This window comes from Oncorhynchus masou, chromosome 15 (assembly GCF_036934945.1).
Source record: "Oncorhynchus masou masou isolate Uvic2021 chromosome 15, UVic_Omas_1.1, whole genome shotgun sequence".
In the NCBI taxonomy this organism is placed as follows: Eukaryota; Metazoa; Chordata; class Actinopteri; order Salmoniformes; family Salmonidae; genus Oncorhynchus; species Oncorhynchus masou.
The window spans coordinates 21962956-21984455 of NC_088226.1; the positions used below are offsets into that span (position 1 = coordinate 21962956).

General features: G+C 45.4%; 1 protein-coding gene across 1 annotated transcript in view; it reads right to left on the reverse strand.

Moving 5' to 3' along the window:
- Window positions 1-20819, reverse strand: part of brd4 (bromodomain containing 4) — a 34379-nt gene extending 13560 nt beyond the window's left edge. Inside the window, 13 exon segments of the mRNA XM_064988673.1 lie at window positions 64-283; window positions 778-980; window positions 1253-1360; window positions 1728-2107; window positions 2854-3086; window positions 3378-3656; window positions 4143-4271; window positions 4635-5036; window positions 5461-5849; window positions 8972-9107; window positions 9458-9595; window positions 11056-11491; window positions 20139-20819. Of these exon segments, the coding sequence (XP_064844745.1) occupies window positions 64-283; window positions 778-980; window positions 1253-1360; window positions 1728-2107; window positions 2854-3086; window positions 3378-3656; window positions 4143-4271; window positions 4635-5036; window positions 5461-5849; window positions 8972-9107; window positions 9458-9595; window positions 11056-11491; window positions 20139-20242 (3157 nt within the window). The 5' untranslated portion in view covers window positions 20243-20819.
- Window positions 20820-21500: the final 681 nt, after the last annotated feature.

Genomic DNA, 21500 nt, shown 5'->3' on the forward strand with positions numbered 1-21500 from the left:
GCACAGCTCAAATATGAGAAAAAAATACAAAAATAATATCTGGCAGGTGTGGCTGGGACTTACCTGGGTTAGGGTTGGGGAGGATGGGGTGCTGGTTGAGAAATGGGTGCGTCTCCGGGGACACGGGCCCTGCTGCGGAATGAGCGTTGAGGTGGGGGGGCACGGCAGGCGACGAGGAGTGGTGGTGCTGGGACAGGTGCATGAGGGGCTGCTGGCCGAAGTGGGGCAGCGAATCAAACGTGTTCTCCAGCAGCTGGGAGGACTCCAACGCCGTGACCGTTACCTAGACATTACACACAAGCGTAATCATACACTGAACTTCACTGATGCCAAATGCTTTTTTAAATCAGCTGTGTAGTCCCGCTGTACACTCACCATCTCTACCAAATCGTATTGGTCGCATACACATATTTAGCAGATGTTACTGCGGGTGGGGTGACATGCCCTATTATATATGTTTATATGTATATCGTCTTGCCGTTGTATTTATAATCCTGTAATGAGCTTTTACAAAAACAGACAACCAAATGCAATCATGTCATATTTTTAGGACCACAGATGAAGTAAGCATTCGAGCTGTGTTTTTATCCTGGATAATTGATCATGTATGCAATGTTAAGTACTTCACTTGTCCTTTCCTACTAGCACTGACTGTGCTGAGGAAAAATGTACTTAGGACTGTGACGTGGTTATCTAAATGACCAATATGTTACATATGGTGTTGTCTTCGGCTGGAGCAGCCTACTACATTTAGTTATCTAATAAATCAAATCTTACCGGGGGAGGAGGGGCCATGTAGGTGGCGGGGGAGGGGTTATGTTGCTGTTGCTTCAAGTGGATGCTGGGCTGCAGGACAGGAGCCTGGGCGTGAGGGTGGCCCTGGGGGACCGGACCAGCTCCAGACATGGCATGGTGGAGATGGGGCTTCTTCCCTTCGTTGGTCCCGTGGCCTTTCTTCTGTTTCTGTTTAGGAGCCACTCCTGACAAGAGAAGGGCGAGTCGAGATCCTGACTACTGAACAAAGCTTTTGTCTATCAATTCTGAATACGTGATAAAAATCTGTTTTAACACAGCCACAATGTGAGCTAGTCAAATATTCAAGTATTGAGCACGCATGTGAAATACGCATGAGGTAAATAACGAGGCACGTGTGAAATACCTCAATGTTATGCTTCAAACCAAAGAAGATAATAAAGGCTTAAAAACAACATTTGAGGAGTGAAATGAGAAGGCCTTTGCAGCGTGTCCCTACCCTTCTCCTCATCACTGTCTGAGGAGCTGGAGTCGCTGCTGTCCGAGTCAGAGGAGGAGCTGGCCTTGGTCTTGGCGGCCGTCATGGCCTCCATGGTCTTCTCTGCCACTATAGGAGAGGGAAGCATGTGACTCGACATCTTCTCAAGACAAACTATCTTCCACGAACATGTTAGGTCAACATAACACACTGCATTGCTCAAAGTTAAAGGAAACCGCTGAGTAAAACAATATATATATATATATATATATATATATATATATATTTATTTATTTATTTTTTAAGTGTGACCTAGGAGCTAGAGGAAAGCTGTGGAAAAGTTCTTAACAATACCTTGTTATTCATGTTTTGTAACTGTACTTTTGGGTTTCATTTGAATGAATTATGCAACATTATCCAATTACAAGTGATTTGTAGGGGGTCGGGAGTTTGTTTGGCCATAGGGGGAGGCAAAGATACGCATGTTGAGACTCACCAGGAACCTTCTTCTTGTTCTTGCGGAGGCACGACGACACGTATCTCTCCAGCTCTCTCAGCGTGGACGGCTTGAGCGTCTCAAAGTCGATCTCGATCTCGTCGGGGTTGGAGTTCTTCAGCGAGGGCTCTCTGGACTGGATGATGTGGACCACACGACCCAGCTTGTCGCCGGGCAGCTTGTTGATGTCCAGACTCAGCTGCCTCTTCTCCTCGTACGACATGGGCTTACCCTTCTCCCCGGGGGCTCCGGCTGCAGCCGGGTCCTCCTCCAGGCCCTCCCCCAAGCCAGACACGGGCTGCAGAGCTGGGGGCTGCTGCGCTGCCTGAGGGCCCAGGGCTGAGGAGCGGTTGTTCTTCACCGCACCTCCCTCCTTCTTACTGCAAAATCAGAGCAGAATATATAAACCATCAGTACTATTTCAACTGGGAGAGAATAACCTTTCTATTCCAATGTCCAAACAAGCCTACTACTTCGAAATAAGTAGTGAATTCGAAGTAGTGTGCCAGTATATGGACTTTGTAATGTAGCATCAGTAACATAACATCTCCGTGAAATGCAGAAAGAGCCCAAGGCAGAGGGGGAAAACAAATCATGTTACCACACTTGCCATGGAAATGAGACAGAAGCTTATAAAAGAAAAAAACAGGTTCATGAAGTAATTTGACAAAGGCAATCAAGCTCTTTGAGGTCAGCAACGTTTATAACGTGTCAATACAATCCCATGCACTCAGCAAATTCTGTGTCCCCTTGTAAATGTCACAGGTCCTGACTTCTGTACTAATGCCACACCAAAGACAGAAATTCCCGTAGCTGTGTATTGTACCGTGTAAAGACGGATGGAAAACCAGGCCAGTGCAGTACGGAGGGGTATACAACAAACCAGGATCAATGAGTTAGCCAGCTAACTTTAATAAGGAACCGGAAATAATTATTGGTTTTCTGGTAAATTTGATTTAAATTTGTTTCATCAATTAGACCACGCCCATTTCAAGCTCCTCTTTAAAAAAAATATAATATCAAAATAGTCAGGCAAGTTAGCTGGCTTTCTCCTTGGTCCTGCTTTGTAGCATACCCCTCTTCTCAGCTTGGCTCAGTAGTGTGAAAAAGCTAGTATCGTTCCTACCTGGGTTTCTTGGTCTTCTTGGGCAGGAGGTCCTTGTTGTTGTTGTTGCTGCTGCTGCTGTTGTTGTTGTTGTTGTTCTTGGTCTTCTTGGGGAACTGAATGGCCGGCTCCGGGATCTCCTCCACCGCTCCTTTCCTTTTGTGCTTGTCTTTCTTCTTCTCCTTCTCTTTCCTCTTTGGTTTGCTGGCCTGTGGCTGCGAGAGGGCCGCCAGCTGCTCATGGACAGCTTTGAGCTGAAACAGACAGACAGGAAACCCAACGGTCAAAAAACAGTGGACAGGCATTGACTGGAAGTGACCAAATATCCCAGGGGGTCAGAAATGACACAGCACCCCTCATCCACCCTCAGGGATTCAATTAGATTTTAAACAACTTTATTTATCCATCAAATGTATCACAAATGGATGTTATTAGTGCCAACAAAGAAAAAACAGGAAGATGATAGTTATGAGGGGGTTATGGTTCATTACAATAATGTATGATGAATAGAGATGTCAGAGAAGCTGGAATCCCTCAATCCAAACCTGTTCCTGTAGCTCGGCCAGTCTCTGGGCTCTCTCCTCCTCCAAGTCGTTCGTGGATGATTCCGACTCCGATGACGAATCACTGGAGCTGTCCGAGGAGGAAGCGGGGTGTTTGACCGAGGAGGCAGGACCTAGAATGGAGGAGGCGGGGTTTAGGATGGGCGGCGGCTGGGACTTGATGATGGGGGCAGAGGACTGGAGCAGCGCGGGGGCAGGAGCCGAAGCCAGCGTCTCCTCGGGCTCGTCTGGCATCTTGGCAAAGCGCATCTCAAACACATCCTGTTGGAGAGAGAGAGGACATACTCAGTGTCAGAGTCTGGATAGAGAACAGAACTGGGTGGTGTTCAATAGGGCACACCGCAGCAAAACTAGTTGCAATGGATAAGCAAACATCGGTGTTCGGGAACTGGTAGTACCCTATGAATTTCACTCGATTTCAAAACGTATTCTCCCTACTGAACAACCCTGATTTCAAACACATCTGCTGCACCAGTAAAACATTAACACAGCAAATAGTTTAGCAAACAGGTACATGAAAAGGCGTAAGCTCATGTGGGCATTTGTTATGAAACCGATTTTTGTGACATTTACCTTGTGTGTATGTATATATACACCTTGCATGTGTATCTGTCACGCGTGAATGTTACAATTTAAATATTTACAATATATCTTTATGTTACCAGACTTAAGTTCCTTCTGGAAGATGTAAGTAATGAACTGGAATTCTGAGGGTGTTATTATTAACCATGTCAGACGTTTTATTACCTGTAGTTTGCGTGCCATCGCCACCACCTCGTGGTCGGGTGGGTTGTACTTGTAGCAGTTGGAGAACATTAACCGCACGTCGGCAGCAAACTCCTGGGCGTCTCTGTACTGCCGGTTGTCCAGCTTCACCTACAAAACACATCACCACATGTCAACCACAAAACCACATCGCAATGTTGCAAGCCTTTTAGAGAGGACTAGGGAATCCCTTAGAGAGCTACACTCCTTCAGGCCTTCTTTCCAACCCTAACCCAACATAGGGCTCTCGTCAAAAGTAGTGCACTATGGGCTCTGGTCAAAAGTAGTGTACTATATATATATATATGGATCTCGCCACCGTCAAGGTGGGCTTGAATGGAACACTATTATGTTTGCGTCCCAAATTGCACCCTTTCCCCTATATATACATATATATAAATACACACACACACACACACACGGGAAAGGGTGCAATTTGGGACGCAGGCATAATAGTGTTCCATTCAAACCCACCTTGACGGTGGCGAGGTCCATGGGGTGTTTGATGATGTCGTGGTAGTCGTGCAGCCCCAGCATGTCCACGTCGACAGGCTTGTAGAAGGGCCAGGCGTAGGCAGCGTGCTTCTTATGTAACATGTCTCGGACCAAGCTGGAGCAGTACCGTAGCTGCTCCTGCTGCTTGGGGCTATGAGCCCCTACCCCTGGTCCTACGGGTCCCCCGAGACCGAGACCTATCCCGAGGCCCAGGTGGTGCTGGGAGTCCGGAGCCTCCTTCTTGAGAAGCTTGGTGGGCCTGGCACTTTCTCGCCGCGGCAGCGTCTTGCCCGACTTGGACTCAGCCGGAGAAGACTCGCTCAGCTGGTCGTTGGCCGTGGGGGTGGTCGTGTCGGCTTTCCTTTTCTGGCTCTTTCTCTGCTGGAATGGGGGAAGGGAAGAGGGGGATAGAGAGAAATGAGGGGCACAGGGAGAGGGACAGAAAGGGGACGGAGAAGAGGCAGAGCATGAGAGGAGAATGTGATCGTTTTAGATCCGATGCTCAAGGTAATACACATTAGTGTACTTATATCAAAAGCATTCTGAACTGTGATTGACTGAGCTTTCCTGGTGCAATGGAACCAACGGAGTAGCCCTAAAAGTGCAAACCCTGCCCATTTGGCACTCCAGAGAGGTTCAATTAAATGCTCATACTATTTGAAGGAACACAAATACTATTTGAATCAAGGGTCGTTCATTATACATCAAATGGAAGAAAACTGATTGAAACAGGTAGGGACCACCTCGAAACAGGTAGGGACCACCCCCCCCCCCCCATGCATGCCAAACCCTCCATCCTACTCACTTTGGCCATGGGCACGGGGTTCTGCAGTATGGGGGCGGTGCTCTGAATGGACGTGGGGGGCAGGGTGGTCTGGGTGGGGGGAGGAGGCACGGTGGTCATGATAGGGAGCTTAGGAGGGGCCTGGAGTGGCAGGTCCGACGGGCCGAGTGAGTAGGGGGCCCCGAGCTGTGGCGCGTGGGCATGGGTGTGGATAGGTAGCGTTGGGGGCACGCGGGAGGGCAGGGCCTGCATGAGGGGCTGAGGAGGTAGAGATGGAGGCCCCTGTTCCTGGGTCTGTTGCTGCACTGGTGGTCCTCTGGTCTGGGGGCCTGGGGAGTGGCTGGAGAAGCCCCGTGTCTGGGGGGTGGTGGACGGAGAATCCATAGTCGGGCCTGGCTTCAAGTTCAGACCTGGGAGGGTGAGACGCACAGAGACAGAACAATGCATGAATGAATGAATGAAATTGAATAAGTACAATAATTCTAAGATGTCAATTAAATGATATCCAGCTCAGGGCTCCAGCTATGCATTTGGTTTTTTAACTTGCTAGCTAAGTGGCTAAATGTCAAGATCAAGCTTCTTGATTACAGCAGAGACATTCAACCCACTCCTGGATAAAGATCTAGGGCCCTATAAAATCTACATTGAACTTAGTAGGGAATCAACTAAATGTATTGAAAATGTAGCAATTAGCCCAAGTCTACCATAAAACATGAAAAGAATGCCTAATTGATTTGCATTTCCTGCAACTTTCTGAAGAGGCAAGGAGAATTCCCTGTCTCTATGTACGAAGCGTGCGTCTACCACTTTGTGCAGCCGTTAGCATGATGCTAATGAAAGGTATTCTGGTAGATGGAAAGGCTTTCCCAAAAAAACTTAAACATGAACTACAAAGTAGCCTCTGCCTACCCGGCAGAATGATATCATGATTATTTGCATCAATCCAGTGGATATTTGTTTAGCAAACCATACCATCACTTGTGCCAAAACAACACAGCTAAAAACAGCCTCTTGCTGGTGTGCACTGGAATTAAAAGGGGTACTACGCCCAAACGTTTTACTTTCTCAAATTTTGCCCAGACCTCAAGTGGTCTCCTGATGTGGTTAAAAAATGTCAAATACAACTTCATATTCATCACCTCCAGCACCACCACATCAACATGTGAAAAGGCTGCATTTCTATTAGAGGTCGACCGATTCAAATCGGTATGGCATGGCCGATTAATTTGGGCCGATTTCAAGTTTTCATAACAAATCGGTAATCTGCATTTTTGGACACCGATTATGGCCAATTACATTGCACTCCACGAGGAGACTGCGTGGCAAGCTGACCACCTGTTACATGAGTGCAGCAAGGAGCCACGGTAAGTTGCTAGCTAGCATTAAACTTATCTTATAAAAAAACCATATCAATCTTCACATAATCACTATTTAACTACACATGGTTGACGATATTACTAGGTTAACTCGCTTGTCCTGCGTTGCATTTCATCAATGCGGTGCCTGTTATTTTCTCATCGAATCACAGCCTACTTTGCCAAACAGGTGATTTAACAAAAGCACATTTGTGAAAAAAGCACAATTGTTGCACGAATGTACCTAACCATAAACATCAATGCCTTTCTTAAAATCAATACACAGAAGTATATTTTTTTTAAACCTGCATATTTAGTTAAAAGAAATTCATGTTAGCAGGCAATATTAACTAGGCAAATTGTGTCACTTCTCTTGCGTTCATTGCACGCAGAGTCAGGGTATATGCAACAGTTTGGGCCGCCTGGCTCGTTGCGAACTAATTTGCCAGAATTTGACATAATAATGACATAACATTGAAGGTTGTGCAATGTAACAGCAATATTTAGACTTAGGGTTGCCGCCCGTTCGATAAAATACAGAACGGTTCCGTATTTCACTGAAATAATAAATATTTTGTTTTTGAAATGATAGTTTCCGTATTTGACCATATTAATGACCTAAGACTCATATTGCTGTGTGTTTATTATATTATAATTAAGTCTATGATTTTATAGATCAGTCTGACTGAGTGGTGGTAGGCAGCAGCAGGCTCGTAAGCATTCATTCAAACTCAACTGCGTTTGTCAGCAGCGCTTAGCAATGCTTGAATCACAGCGCTGTTTATGACTTCAAGCCCATCTACTCCTGAGATTAGGCTGGCAATACTAAAGTGCCTATTAGAACATCCAATAATCAAAATGTATATGAAATACAAATGGTATAGAGAGAAATAGTCGACGCGTCATAATTCCTATAATAACCACAACCTAAAACGTCTTAACGGGGAATAATGAACCACCAGCTTTCATATGTTCTCATGTTCTGAGCAAGGAACTTAAATGTTAGCTTTTTTTATATGGCACATATTGCACTTTTACTTTCTTCTCCAACACTGTTTTTGCATTATTTAAACCAAATTGAGCATGTTACATTACTTGTTTGAGACTAAATAGATTTTATTTATGTATTATATGAGGTTAAAATAAAAAAGTGTTAATTGTTCATTCAGTACTGTTGTAATTGTCATTATGACACACATATATATATATATATATATATATAATTTTTTTTTTATCTGCTATTTTTTGGTCCTCCAATAATCGGTATCGGTGTTGAAAAGTCCTAATCGGTCGACCTCTAATTTCTATGTTTTGTAGTAAAAAAGAGGAACATAAGTGTTAACAATCACATCTTTGTGCATCATGTGATTTCAACCAATTATGAGTAGACATTGCATACTAATTGTCATTGGAAACACTTACTTCCCTGTATCTTTTTTTTTTACTACAAAACATAGAAACATGTTGATGTTGGGGTGGTGCTGGGGATAATGAATGATGTGGGGAAAAAATAAGACATTTCTCTTTAAGCATTGGTGTGTGGGGGGGAGACAGAATTAAAATGGGGAAATGTAATTTGGGAACAAATAAAACGGAATGAGGCAAAAAACATTTAACTGATTTTATAGGGCCCTAAAGATCCTGGTTGCCTTAATAGTTTTGTGGGTATAAATAATGAAATATCATTTATTTTTAAACTGCACCTCTTGTGTGCACTTACGGTAATACCGTATAACCCGGTATGTTACAAAAACAGTATGACGGTACACAAATGTGTATACCGCCCAACCCTAAATTTAATTCATTTAAATGTATTTTGGTGCCAGTTGGCAACCCATCCCTTACGGGATTAATTGTCACAAACATTATGATGATTCACAGTGATAATTCCTCCTTTTATTTAGTTTGAAAAGTGGAGGTTGCTCACTTGAAACACAACATGAAAAAAAAGAGATGACAAAAGGCAACTTCCAGCAACTATGGTGGACATGTAACCTGGCCAGCACAGCACAGTTCAGTTCAGTAGTGTGAAAAGGGTACTGGAAACCCCAGGCCAGGGGAGTGTACTTGTTTCAGTGTGTGCCTGTGTGTGTGTGCCTGTGTGTGTGCGTGCCTGTGTGCCTGTGTATGCCTGTGTGCGTCTGCGTGTGCGTGTGTGTGTGTGTGCTGAACCCTACCTCCTTCCCGTCGGCCCCGGCCTCGACCCTTGCCGGTCATGACAGCAATCTCCGTCTCGTCCTGGGGCATCTCAGTAATCTTCTGGAGAAACATCTTCTCCAGCTGCTCAGCCATTAAGACTATGTCATCTCCAGGCTGCAGGCATGGGGAGACAGACACTCCATGTTAATACAGTACCAGAAACCAAAACCTAGACATACCTAGGACCTAGACCTAGCACTACCTTGGACCCAGATATACATTTATCTAGCACTACCTTGGACCCAGATATACATTTATCTAGCACTACCTAGGAAAAAGCATCCATTCTAAAAGTTAGCTAAACTCTAAATATATGTCTCTGATACTAAGTATATTGGGTGTGGTGGTCATCAAATGAACCACCTCGTTCAAATTGTCAGGGTTAGCGGTTCCAAGCCCTTTCTATAGATTCTATTTCTATGGTGGTGGTTGACAACAGCTACGGTGCATTACTGCATCGTTACCTTGTTGTAAATGTAGCAGTTGGTGAACATGGTGTTGAAGTCTTGAATACATTCTTGGGCGTTCCAGTAGTAGCTGTTCTCAAGTCGCTTCTTGATCGTTCCCATATCCATAGGAACTTTAATAATCTTGTAGTAGTCCTGAAATGTTGAAGTCAAATTCAATTATAAACAGGACAGTCACAGGCAGAGGATTCTGCCAAGTGTGCATTTTGGGTGCTTGGGTGGCATGACCACATAGAAACACTACTAGAATCAATAATAAACTCAATACTCCTTGCAACAACAAAAAAAAAGCTCTTTGGGGTGCAGAGTTGTAAGGGCGTGACCTAGAAAAGGGAAAACCAATAGTAGACTGTTCTCTCTGCTACCGCAAGGCAAGAGGGACCAGTGCACAAAAGTCAGGAAACAACAGGACCCTGAACAGCTTCTACCCCCAAGCCGTAAGACAACTTAACAAGACTGCTAAATAGCTAATCAAATGGCTACCCGGAATACCTGCATTTGCCCTTTTTTGCACCAACTGTCATGCACCGACTATGGACACACACTGGACTCTACTCACAGACATACCAACACGCACACAGACCTACCAACACACACACAGACATACCAACACAGACACACACACACACACTTCTGCTGTCTATCTATCTATCCTGTTGCATAGCCACACCTTTTTTTTTTACCTTTATTTTACTAGGCAAGTCAGTTAAAGAACACATTCTTATTTTCAATGACGGCCTAGGAACAGTGGGTTAACTGCCTGTTCAGGGGAACGACAGATTTGTACCTTGTCAGCTCGGGGATTTGAACTTGCAACCTTTCGGTTACTATTCCAATGCTCTAACCACTAGGCTACACCGCCTACCTACACTCTGGTCAGTTTATTAGGTATACCACCCCATTCATGGAAATAGTTTGCTCCTGCAGACGGTAGGTGATGTGGCCGTGGATCGCTATATAAAGCAGGCAGACAGGCATCCAGTTACTGTTTGATTGAACGTTAGAATGGGAAAAACGAATGATTCAGGCTGTTCCGGAGGTAAAAGAGAATCCGAACCGGCACTAGATGGTATCCCTAATAAACTGGTCACTGAGTGCATATCCATATAGCTACGTTAATTACCTTGTACACCGACTCAGTACTGGTACTCCCTGTATATAGCCATGTTACTTTGACTCAACATTTCACGTTATTCATTATGCATTTATTCCTAGTTTCACTATGACGGCTCTGGCCCAACCCTTCTGTATCAAGGACCAAAACGGTCAGAACGTGTTCCCATTTTGTAACATGCCAGGGAGAAAATCAAACCCGGACTCATGGCAGAGGAGAAACACTGAGTGTGGCGTTTGGTCCGAGCGATGTGGATGGGTAGTTAGGATAGAAATCTAAAGCAGGGTTCTCCAACCCTGTTGCTGGAGAATTACCATCATGTAGGTACACTACAACCCAAACCTGCTCTAAAAGACTATTTAGTGAATTCAACTTATAAATTAATGAAACATCCAAAGACTATTTTCAGGTCGTTCGTTTCTCCTTTCCTCGTCCACATAGCGTGACACCAGCCAGCCAACCAGACAAACACACTACTCACCGGCAGGTTGAGTTTGACGGCGTCGACAGGTGCCTGGAAGGGCCAGGAGAAGTGGTGCTTCCACAGGGTCTTCAGCACCGCCTTGAGCAGGTACTGCAGCTGGTTGGTCTGCCGCTTGGGCTGCGATGGGTTGATGTACTCCGGGGGCGGTGGGTTAAACTCTGGCACGGTGGGTACGTAGGTGGAGGGCTGGGGCTGCCCCCCCTGGCTACTGCTACTGCTGCCTGACGAAGACATCTGCACTGTGGTTGCATCCAGGCCGTCCCCCATTCTTGCGGAGGTGACTGGGGGCGCGGGCACAGGGGCCGGAGCAGGGGTAAGGGTTGGGGTAGGGGCGGCGGTGGCCGCGGGACACCAGGTGTTCAGTCTCGACGGCGGCGCGGACGACTCCACTGAGAGAGCACCGCTGATTCCATTGCACTCCTCACTAGCCTCTCTAGGAAAGGAGGGGGGGGGGGGGGGGGACAGACCGGCATTAGCATCTTTGTCAGACATATAGGATTGCAAAGCTCCCGCTAATTTACCAGCTACCGGAATCTTCAGTAATTTTGGTAAGTAACATATAATCTATGGTAACTTTGGTAATTTATACTTGAATAACTTTTTCATATATTGTATACATTTTTCTATCTGTGTCCATATTGTCCATTAGCTTCTAGTGGATAGACCGAATGGATCAAGAGAAAATAGCCTAATAATGATAAAAGTATATAAATCAACAATGGCATTTTCAATTAACTCTGCAACTCTTCCAACTGCTATCGGTTTGGCCCTAAAACAGGTACAAAGACAGACATAGTAAAATAAATGTAAAAAATAATGCTGAAACCCCCAATGGGGGGGCGTACGTATCAAGCATCTCAGAGAACTAGGAGTGCTGATTTAGGAGCAGTTTTTCCTTTAAGATTACAATAAATAAGATTAGGTCTACATGGACAGGGGGACCTTATCCTAGATCAGCACTCCCACACAACATTATCCATCAGGTTATAATGAGGGACAGACAGAGACTGGGGAGGACAGGGAGAGCAGCGTTCTCCAGCGGGGGCAACCAAAGGTCACACAACCACACACACACACAACCCCCCTACCAAGAACCACACACACACAACCCCCCTACCAAGAACCACACACACACACACAAACAACCACCCACAGACGTGTCAGTATGTGCAGTTTGCGGGTGGAGTACTGTGTGTTTCCTATACGTTTTGGATTTCCCCATTCTACTCGGCGTGTGACTTTTACCCACAACAAGACTTACACCGATAAAACAAAAACCTGGTTTTCCATGGGAACGAAACAGTTAGAGTAAAGTTGGACAACTGAGATCGTAGCCTATAATTGAAAAAGTAAGCTATTTCATCTAACATATCTCGGAAATGCATAATTTATATTGTGGTGTGCAACCTGTCAAACTAGGATCCAGAATGATCAGATACAGTGTTGCCTCTTCAGAGAACTTCTTTGTGCATATTGACCTAGGCTATATTATTCAACCTGAGGTCTCAGATCCCAGACGTGCTCAATGGGATTGAGATCAGGCTCTTCACTGGCCATGGCAGAACTCTGACATTCCTGTCTTGCAGGAAATCACGCACATAACGAGCAGTATGGCTGGTGGCATTGTCATGCTGGAGAGGTCATGTCAGGATGAGCCTGCAGGAAGGGTACCACATGAGGGAGGAGGATGTCTTCCCTGTAACGCACAGCATTGAGATTGCCTGCAATGACAAGCTTAGTCCGATGATACTGTGACATACCACCCCAGACCATGACGGACCCTCCACCTCCAAATCGATCCCGCTCCAGAGTACAGGCCTCGGTGTAACACTCATTCATTCGACGACAAACGCGAATCCGACCATCACCCCTGGTGAGACAAAACCGCAACTCGTCAGTGAAGAGCACCTTTTGCCAGTTCTGTCTGGTCCAGCGACGGTGGGTTTGTGCCCATAGGCGACGTGGTTTCCGGTGATGTCTGGTAGGACCTGCCTTACAACAGGCCTACAAGCCATCAGTCCAGCCTCTCTCAGCCTATTGTGGACAGTCTGAGCACTGATGGAGGGATTATTCCTGGTGAAACTCGGGCAGTTGTTGTTGCCATACTGTACCTGTCCTGCAGGTGTGATGTTCAGATGTACCGATCCCGTGTAGGTGTTTTTACACATGGTCTGCCACTGCGAGGATGATCAGCTGTCCGTGTCTCCCTGTAGCGATGTCTTAGGCGTCTCGCAGTATGAACATTGCAATTTATTGCCCTGGCCACATCTGCAGTCCTCATGCCTCCTTGCAGCATGCCTAAGGCATGTTCACGCAGATGAGCAGGGACCCTGGTCATCTTTCTTTCGGTGTTTTTCAGAGTCAGTAGAAAGGCCTCTGAGTTTTCATAACTGTGACCTTAATTGCCTACCGTCTGTAAGCTGCTCCAGTTCTCCCCTCTGGCCCATCATAAAGAAAGGCTTTGTGTCTGTCTGTCAGGATTCATTCAGTTTCAATACCTGTCAATTCAAGGACTATACTGAAACGCCAGTTCCAAATCTGGTTTACTTTCTGAACGGAACTGAAATTGACCCAACCCTGTGTGTGTGTGTGTGTGTATATTTTTTTGTGTGTCTGTGTGTGTGTGTGTGTGTATGTGTGTGATCAGAGGTGAGTTAGAAGTTAGCCATCGCTGGGGTTTTGGCAGGGCCTGTGTGTGTCTAATGGTTTATGTGGGTCCCTGGTAAAGACAGACTATCCCATTCCTTAGAAGTCTCTGGAGTGTTTCAGGGTGTGGGAGGTTTTGTGTGGGTGTGTGTGGTACGTTTGGCATCATCTGGCTGCTGGTGGAACACAGTGTTCCCATGCCGCCTCTCGCCTCCTCTCCCCCAGGCTACTATGTCACAAGGGCAGTGTGTTGGAGACAGAGTACAAAGACGTAGCAATGTGACCAACCACAAAGTATTGATCATGAGGGATTCTCGTTTAAAACTCTGGCCAGTCACACACACACACACACACACACACACCAGTGTACGGATCTCGCTCAACTAACCACATTCCTGATGAGTCAACCTTTCTGAGTTAGCAGTTAACCAAGCACATGATCGCTGCCTAGGACTCCCTGGATGAAACACACCCATACACTGACTGACCTCTGTCTGGGATGATAACAGGAGAGAGGAATTTTTACTTGTCTGCTACCTGCCCACTCAGGTCAAAGCACCAGCCAAAACAGTCATTGAATGTTTCTTATAACAGAGTACAGACTTCCTGAATATAATGCTAGACATGATACAGCACAGAGCTGCTGCTGCTGATGACCAAGTAGCGGGCTGCATTCAGAACCAGGGCTGCATAAGTCTAGTGGAAATTAGTCAAGCACTGCACTGGTTGGGCTCAAGAAAATTGGTTTAATATTTTGCCTGATTCCGTAGTCGTTCCCCCCCCCCCCCCCAGTTTTTCCATTTTTAAAGGCGGAGAACAATGCTTGAATCACATCAGACGACCACTAGCCAGAGACTGTTTGGTTAGCAATGTTTCTGTAGCGCTCATGTGATCTGAGTTTGCAAATCAAATGACCACTGGATTGATGCAAATAATCCTGATATCATTCTGCCAGGTAGACAGAGACTACTTTGTAGTAAACATTTCAATTGACAAGTTTTTTGCAAAACATTTCCAAAGTAGACGATGGTTGTCGTTACATTAGTATTGTCGCAAACGGCTACACGAAGTGGTAGACAAAACGCGAACAGCCACGGTGTGCCGTTGCCTCTTCAGAAACCTGAAGGACAATACGAATCACTGATTCATTTTGTTCAAGTCTTACAATTATCTTGGGCAAAAATCATGCATTTTCATTGCGTGTTAAACAGTGTGTGTGGTCGACTGAGGCTGCAGTACAGAAGAGGTCGACAGGGACAGACAATGGGACCAAGCAGCAGACAGGAGGATGACGTCCACTAAGGAAGGAACTGACAGGCCCTCCACAAACAGGGTAGTGTTCATTGGGGCACACAACGGAAAACATTTTAAAAATGTGTTGCATGTGTTTGAAATGAAAGTGAGCGTTTCCTCATTGGACATAATGGACAAATCCAGGACAATTCCTTTCCTGTTTTAAACATAACACCACCACCCAGCTCTTACAGACACAGGAGAATGGGGGAGGCGTCTGTGGCAGGTACAGACTGACAGCTCAGGGACAGACGGGAGGGCTCCCTCTATGGGGACAGAGGCTGTTTGTTAGGTAGCTTCTAGCTCATCACAACACCAGGCTGATGCTCCAGCTAGTTCGGGAAGCAGTGTTCTCTGGGATCAGGAACCTGCCGATGTATACACAGCACCACCAGATGGTTCACAACAGCCAGGCAACAACAATCAGGGAATCCAAGGACACACACATACATAGTACAAAGTACACCATTTCTCCCCACTGTGTGCTATTGCTCCACTATTGGGTCTAGTTTATTGCGATTATTTAAAACCTCAACTGCTGACTGAACCTATTTGACCAGATAAGATGACAATGAGTAAACATGATTAGCTCAGGCAAAGAGAGGCCAACACTAGTCCTGTTGGCTTTCACCAGGTTTTCCTGCAGTTTCTCATGTTTGAAGAGATTTTTAGCTACCCCCCCCTAATTATTTTTTTTTACACCTAGGCGGCATCCTAAATGGCACCTTATTCCTTATGCAGTGCACTACTTCTTGACCAGTTCAAAGTAGCGCACTATAGGGAATAGGGTGCCATTTGAGACGTGTTCCCTAATCAGGTCAACTTGGGCCCATTCTCACCTTCACACCTTTGGCCTGATAAGTGACAGTAACACAGGTTTGGTTTCAATTGGAAAGGGGAACCTGTACACAATGGTAGTCCAGCAGACAATGGACATGTAAATGTCAAAAACACTAATCTCATCAGGAGTGGAAGTGGCTAGTTGAGTAGCTGACAAAGTCGCTGACCAAAACCCATCCATTGTGACTGCTGATGATTAAACTAAGTCGGCTCCAGGTTAGACCTTATTATTTTTCTTGACTAACAGCATCCATAGAAAAGTTAGCCCAGTCTGGATGCACCCCAAACGGCACCCTATTCCCTACATGGTGCACTACGTTTGAACAGAGCCCGTATGGGTTGATAATTCGGCTCTGCCTTGGTGCATTAAACAACCACAACCACACTTCAAAAGACAAAAGAAAACTGCATTAAAAACATAAATCGCTATGACAAATTATTTTCTGCTATGGTCCTAAAGGTCAACAACACATTTTTACAACCTACTTAATACAGCAGGACCCATATTCACAAAGTCTCAAGAGTCGGAGTGCTGCTGTGCTGATCTAGGATCAGTTTTCGATTATATGGATTGGGGGACCTGATCCAACTCTAATGCACTTTGTAAATACGACTCAGCAGAGGCAGATTGCTACAAGAGGTGAAGATAAACGCTGCCACTGGCTGACTTCCTGCCTACCCGTGTGTGTGTCACACCACACCCCCACCGCTTTGGGCTCTGGAATAACAGTTGACCTTTGACCTGGACATAGATCACCACAGACTGCCGAGGAATGTTGTGAGAGAAGGGAGGAAGTGGCTTTGGTTACCGAGGGGCCTAGTCGAGGCCAGGAGATCAGGTTCTATCAGTGAGTGACACTTGAAAACCGGGGGGGGGGGGCTATTTGGGACTTGGGACACACACACCTCATGTTAGGTTACAAAATAGAGGTATTGTATCTACTAGGCCAATCTATTCCATCTAGAAAGTAAATAACAACTTGTGTTTTCCAGGGGAGGGGAGGTAGCTGCAGCCAGTAGGAACGTAGGCCAGAGGATCCCACTCCACACACCAGCGCAGTAAGAGACATCCGGCTATGAGTAGATCCCAAATGACTACTTGTGACCAGGGATGTGACCAAATGGAAAAATTGTTCTTGATGTTTAGACAGCAAAACACATTTAAACATAAAGTTTTCACAAAGAAAAATATGTGAATTCACAACGCTGCTGCGCTGCTGCCAGCGTTGGGTTGGGTCTCACGGTGCGTCCCTTTCAGATGGTTAAGCATTGCACCTGTACTACCATTACTTGACCTCAACTCCACCTCGCAAAGTTGGCATTTCCTTCTCATTTAACTTCACAGTATTGCCAAACAGGACTTCACTGCTGTCACTTGCCTTTCTCTGCCAGTTTTCCAACTTAACGACAATGACAGTGGTGGAGAGCAGACTCCAAAAATAATAGATTCCACGACTCATCGAACGCCAAATCCCATTGACCACCATTTCTGCGTGTTAAAATTGACTCCTAAGATTCTTTACTTTTGGAAAGGAGGAGACTGATTAGTTGCCGTACTTCCGAGAACACTCGTATCTTTATAGTGAGCTAGCGAGGGATGGAGAGAGAGAGAGGGGCACAGTATAGGCAGGTCAGCCACCAGGCAGGCAGATGGGTCTATTGCACTGTTCTATCGGCATTTAAAAGCACTCTTCATTCTGGAATTTCATACTTGGACACAAACTGTAGTGAATGTTAGTCATGCCACAAAAATCTGAATTTAATCATTCCGAAAACATTAGAGAAACAAACTATTGGTTTGATGATGAGGGAAATACACAGCCTATAGACTAACGGGCCAAGCCTATTTCATTTTAACTCTTTCCGTCGGTCCAAGAGGGGTAGCAATGGGCACCGCATGCTTTTGGTCAGCCTGGCCAGGAATTAGGCTGTCTGTGTCCCAAATAATGCCCCATTCCCTACATCGGGGATCATGAACTAGATTCAGCCACGGGCCAATTTAGTCTTGGGCGGGTGGTTGAGGGGCCAGAACATAATTACAAATAATTGGTAGACTGCAAATTGACCACAAGAAGCCCAAACTGATATAATATTTGAGTAAAACATTTAAAACCTTGCTTAATTGCTAAATTAAAATCAATTGGAGGTGATTTCCTGTTGTTTTTACTCTCTTACATCCAACAATGAAAATGCAACAAAAAAAACTAAAATATTTAGAAACCTGGGGGGCCAAATAAAACCACCCGCAGGCCACCAATTGGGGGAACACTGCCTTACATAGCGAACTACTTTTAACCAGGGACGCTAACTACCTCTTACTACAGCGGAGAACTGCTCTCACCCACGTGCATGCAGGCTCACGCACACATCTGGCATGCAACAAAATCCCTGTTGGGGGGGGGGGGGACTGAGTCAGAGGCATGCGTCATGTCTGACTGTTCAGAGCCTGACTCTCTCCTACTGGCTGTGTGGCTCTGTAGAGGCAAGCAGGCTTCCTCACACTAGGGTTGGGCGATATTTGGGCAGACCTATTCCACGATATGCTACTCCAAATATTGACGATATCTGATATTATCATGTTGCATTGTTAAATGACAAAATAATTAAACTGTGCTTATTTATGATCTTATAGTCAGGTCGCCTTTTCATTAAAAGAAAAAATACACTTATGACAGGGACAAAAGTGTTTATTCGTTTAGACTTCATGTTGAACATATTGATACGACTGCACAGTTTTGAATTGGAAAGTTCAAATATCACCAATAGACTATATGATAATATAGACTATCAGCCCAACCCTAACACACACTGCTGCTGGTGACAAGCCTACATTAAATCAGGTTGGGTTTGTGTTCAGTCCAAGTCACAGAACACTGTGGTGAAACACTCCCAGTGACTCTCTCTCTCTCTGACTGACCATAGGTGGACCAAACACACAGGGTGGTGTGCAACAGGAGCGAAAAGATTCAATACAGACGACAACAACCTGTGTTTACAGTGGGCAAAAAGCCAGGACGAAAGGGTGAGGAGAACACACACCAAGAATGTAGGGGAGAGAGTGACAACCCTCACGTACGAGTCACTGAGTCACTTAGTAAACAAACACAGAACTGGAGCTAAAGGACGCCCCTTGCTCCCCCCCCCCCCCCCCTCCCCGGGCTTAACTCACCGGACCAGTTCATTCACCAAGGCATTTCCTGGAATCAGGACACGTTTCTGCCACAACAAATACAACACACTCTTTCTCCCCTCCCCCCAGGAGGGTTATAGGCAGAATGGTGACTAATAATGCAACCCTCCAAACCAACAATTTCCACAGGCTTTAAACTAATAAGCTACATCAGAGAAAATGACACATTAATAGGACATATTTGAGAAAGTTGTCCACAAACAAAGACTTCTCTGTCAACTGGAGCATTCTGTTTCGGTTTCATGTTTTAGATTAGGTGTCCTCCATACAGTACAAATGCAAGCTGTAGGCTTAGTATATGTACACTGAATAAAAATAGAAAAAAACATATTACTCTTAAAATGTTGTGCACACATGTTTATATTCCTTGTTAGTGAGCATTTTTACTTTGCCAAGATCATCTATCCACCTGACATGTGTGGCATATCAAGAAGCCGATTAAATCAGCATGATCATTACACAGGTGCACCTTGTGCTGGGGACAATACAATGCCACTCTAAAATGCAGTTCTCTCACAACACACTGTCACAAATGTCTAAAGTTGAGGGAGCGTGCAATTGGCATGCTGACTGCAGGAATGTCCACCAGAGCTGTTGCCAGAGAATCTAATGTTAATTTCTCAATCATAAGCCGCCTCCAACGTCATTTTATAGATTTTGTTAGGCGTCGTGTGGGCAAGTGGTTTGCCAATGTCAACATTGTTGCCCCATGGTAGTGGTGGAGTTATAGTATAGGCAGGTATAAGCTAAGGACAACAAACAATGGCATTTTATCTATGGCAATTTGAATACACAGAAATACTGCGATGAGATCCTGAGGCCCATTTTCTTCTTTAAAAAAAAAAGGTATCTGTGACCAACAAATGCGTATATGTGTTTCCAGTCATGTGAAATCCAAAGTTCAGGGCCTAATGAACTTATTTCGATTGACTGATTTCCTCATATGAACTGTAACCTAGTAAAATCTTTGAAATGGTTCCACGTTGCGTTTATATTATTGTTCCGTGTATTAAACACAACGGATGTAGCCTAGTATTATGAGAAAGTCTCCCTTGAATGGGAAACACGAGGGAAGCCTATGTGTTATTTATCTGTATCGGCCAAACGTTACCTTTTCACAGAGACAGAAGAATAATGTGCCATTTTTTCCAAAAGAGCATCCAGAGTCTGAAAATCCAGCAGATCGTTAGACTTGGCATGCATCTTGTAATCCATCTAGAAGCTTCCCTCAACACAAAGCAAAAAAAATAAAAAATAACAGGAGAAGTTTGGCTCCCTTTCTCACACACACAGGAAGAGAGATCGGTTCTGTTTAAGGTTCCAATCTAGTTCCGTTTCACAAAATCCATCCACAATAATCCACACATGATTAATCCAGGTTTAAGTGATGAGTATTCCTTGAAAATTTAAAAAATTTAAAACAGAAAAGGGACAGGGATCGGGGTAAGATTATGCCTGTGGAGGCCTGACTGGAGCCGGCTGGCTGAGTTAGCTGTGTGTGCCGGTCTCCTTCGCTCTACCCCCTCCCCCTCTCAGCAGCAGCACAACGGCCCAGCAGCCACAGGCTCCTCGCCCCATTGTGTGTGTCCACCCCGGGCCTCCCCCACTCACAAACAGCAAGAGTGAGAAAGGAAGGACAGCGCTCCGGTAAAAAAAAAAAAAAAAATCCAGGAGGAGAGCTTTCTTCTTCCCTTTCTCTCGTAGCTCTTCTCTCTCTCTCTCAAAACACAACACACAGCAAACGGCGTGCGGTGGTTATTCAACGGTGAAAAATGGCTCTGCTGTTCCGCTTCCTCATTGAGCGCTAGTCTCAGCCCACAGCTCGTTACCCCTCCCTCTCCCTACGCTCTCACTCCACCCCTCCCTTTTCTCCCTCAATAGCTTGAGGTCCCTCCCCCTCTCTCTCCATCCACACCTTTGGCACCCCAACACCTCCCTACTTCCAATTCACCCTGCCCCTCCCCCACGTGCCATTCTCCTTTTGGGCTGATCTTGTGAACCAACGCCTGCCTACCCCCACCAAACCAAAGGCTACCTTATCTACTGCTCTCGCTCCCCCTCCATTCCTCCCCCCACATCCCTCCCTCTCTCCCCACCACGCTGCTGCACACACACATTCACACAGCACGTCTAGACTAATACAAAAGCATCCACGCCGGCCCGGGCTTTTGTCGATGCAAAGAGAAATAGAAACAACGAGAAAGAGATAATATGTAAGACAATACTATAAGAGGGGGAGGACCGAACAATCCATTCCTTCTTCACAAGGCCAACAGGCCGCCGCTGCTAAATTGTAAAAAAATAAAATAAAATAAAAAGTGGGATGGTAAGCATTTTCAGTGTCAAACAAAACCAGATAAAGTAGAAAAGATAATGGAGCTATTTATTTCATTTCACCTTTATTTAACCAGGTAGGCTAGTTGGGAACAAGTTCTCATTTACAACTGCGACCTGCCCAAGATAAAGTAAAGCA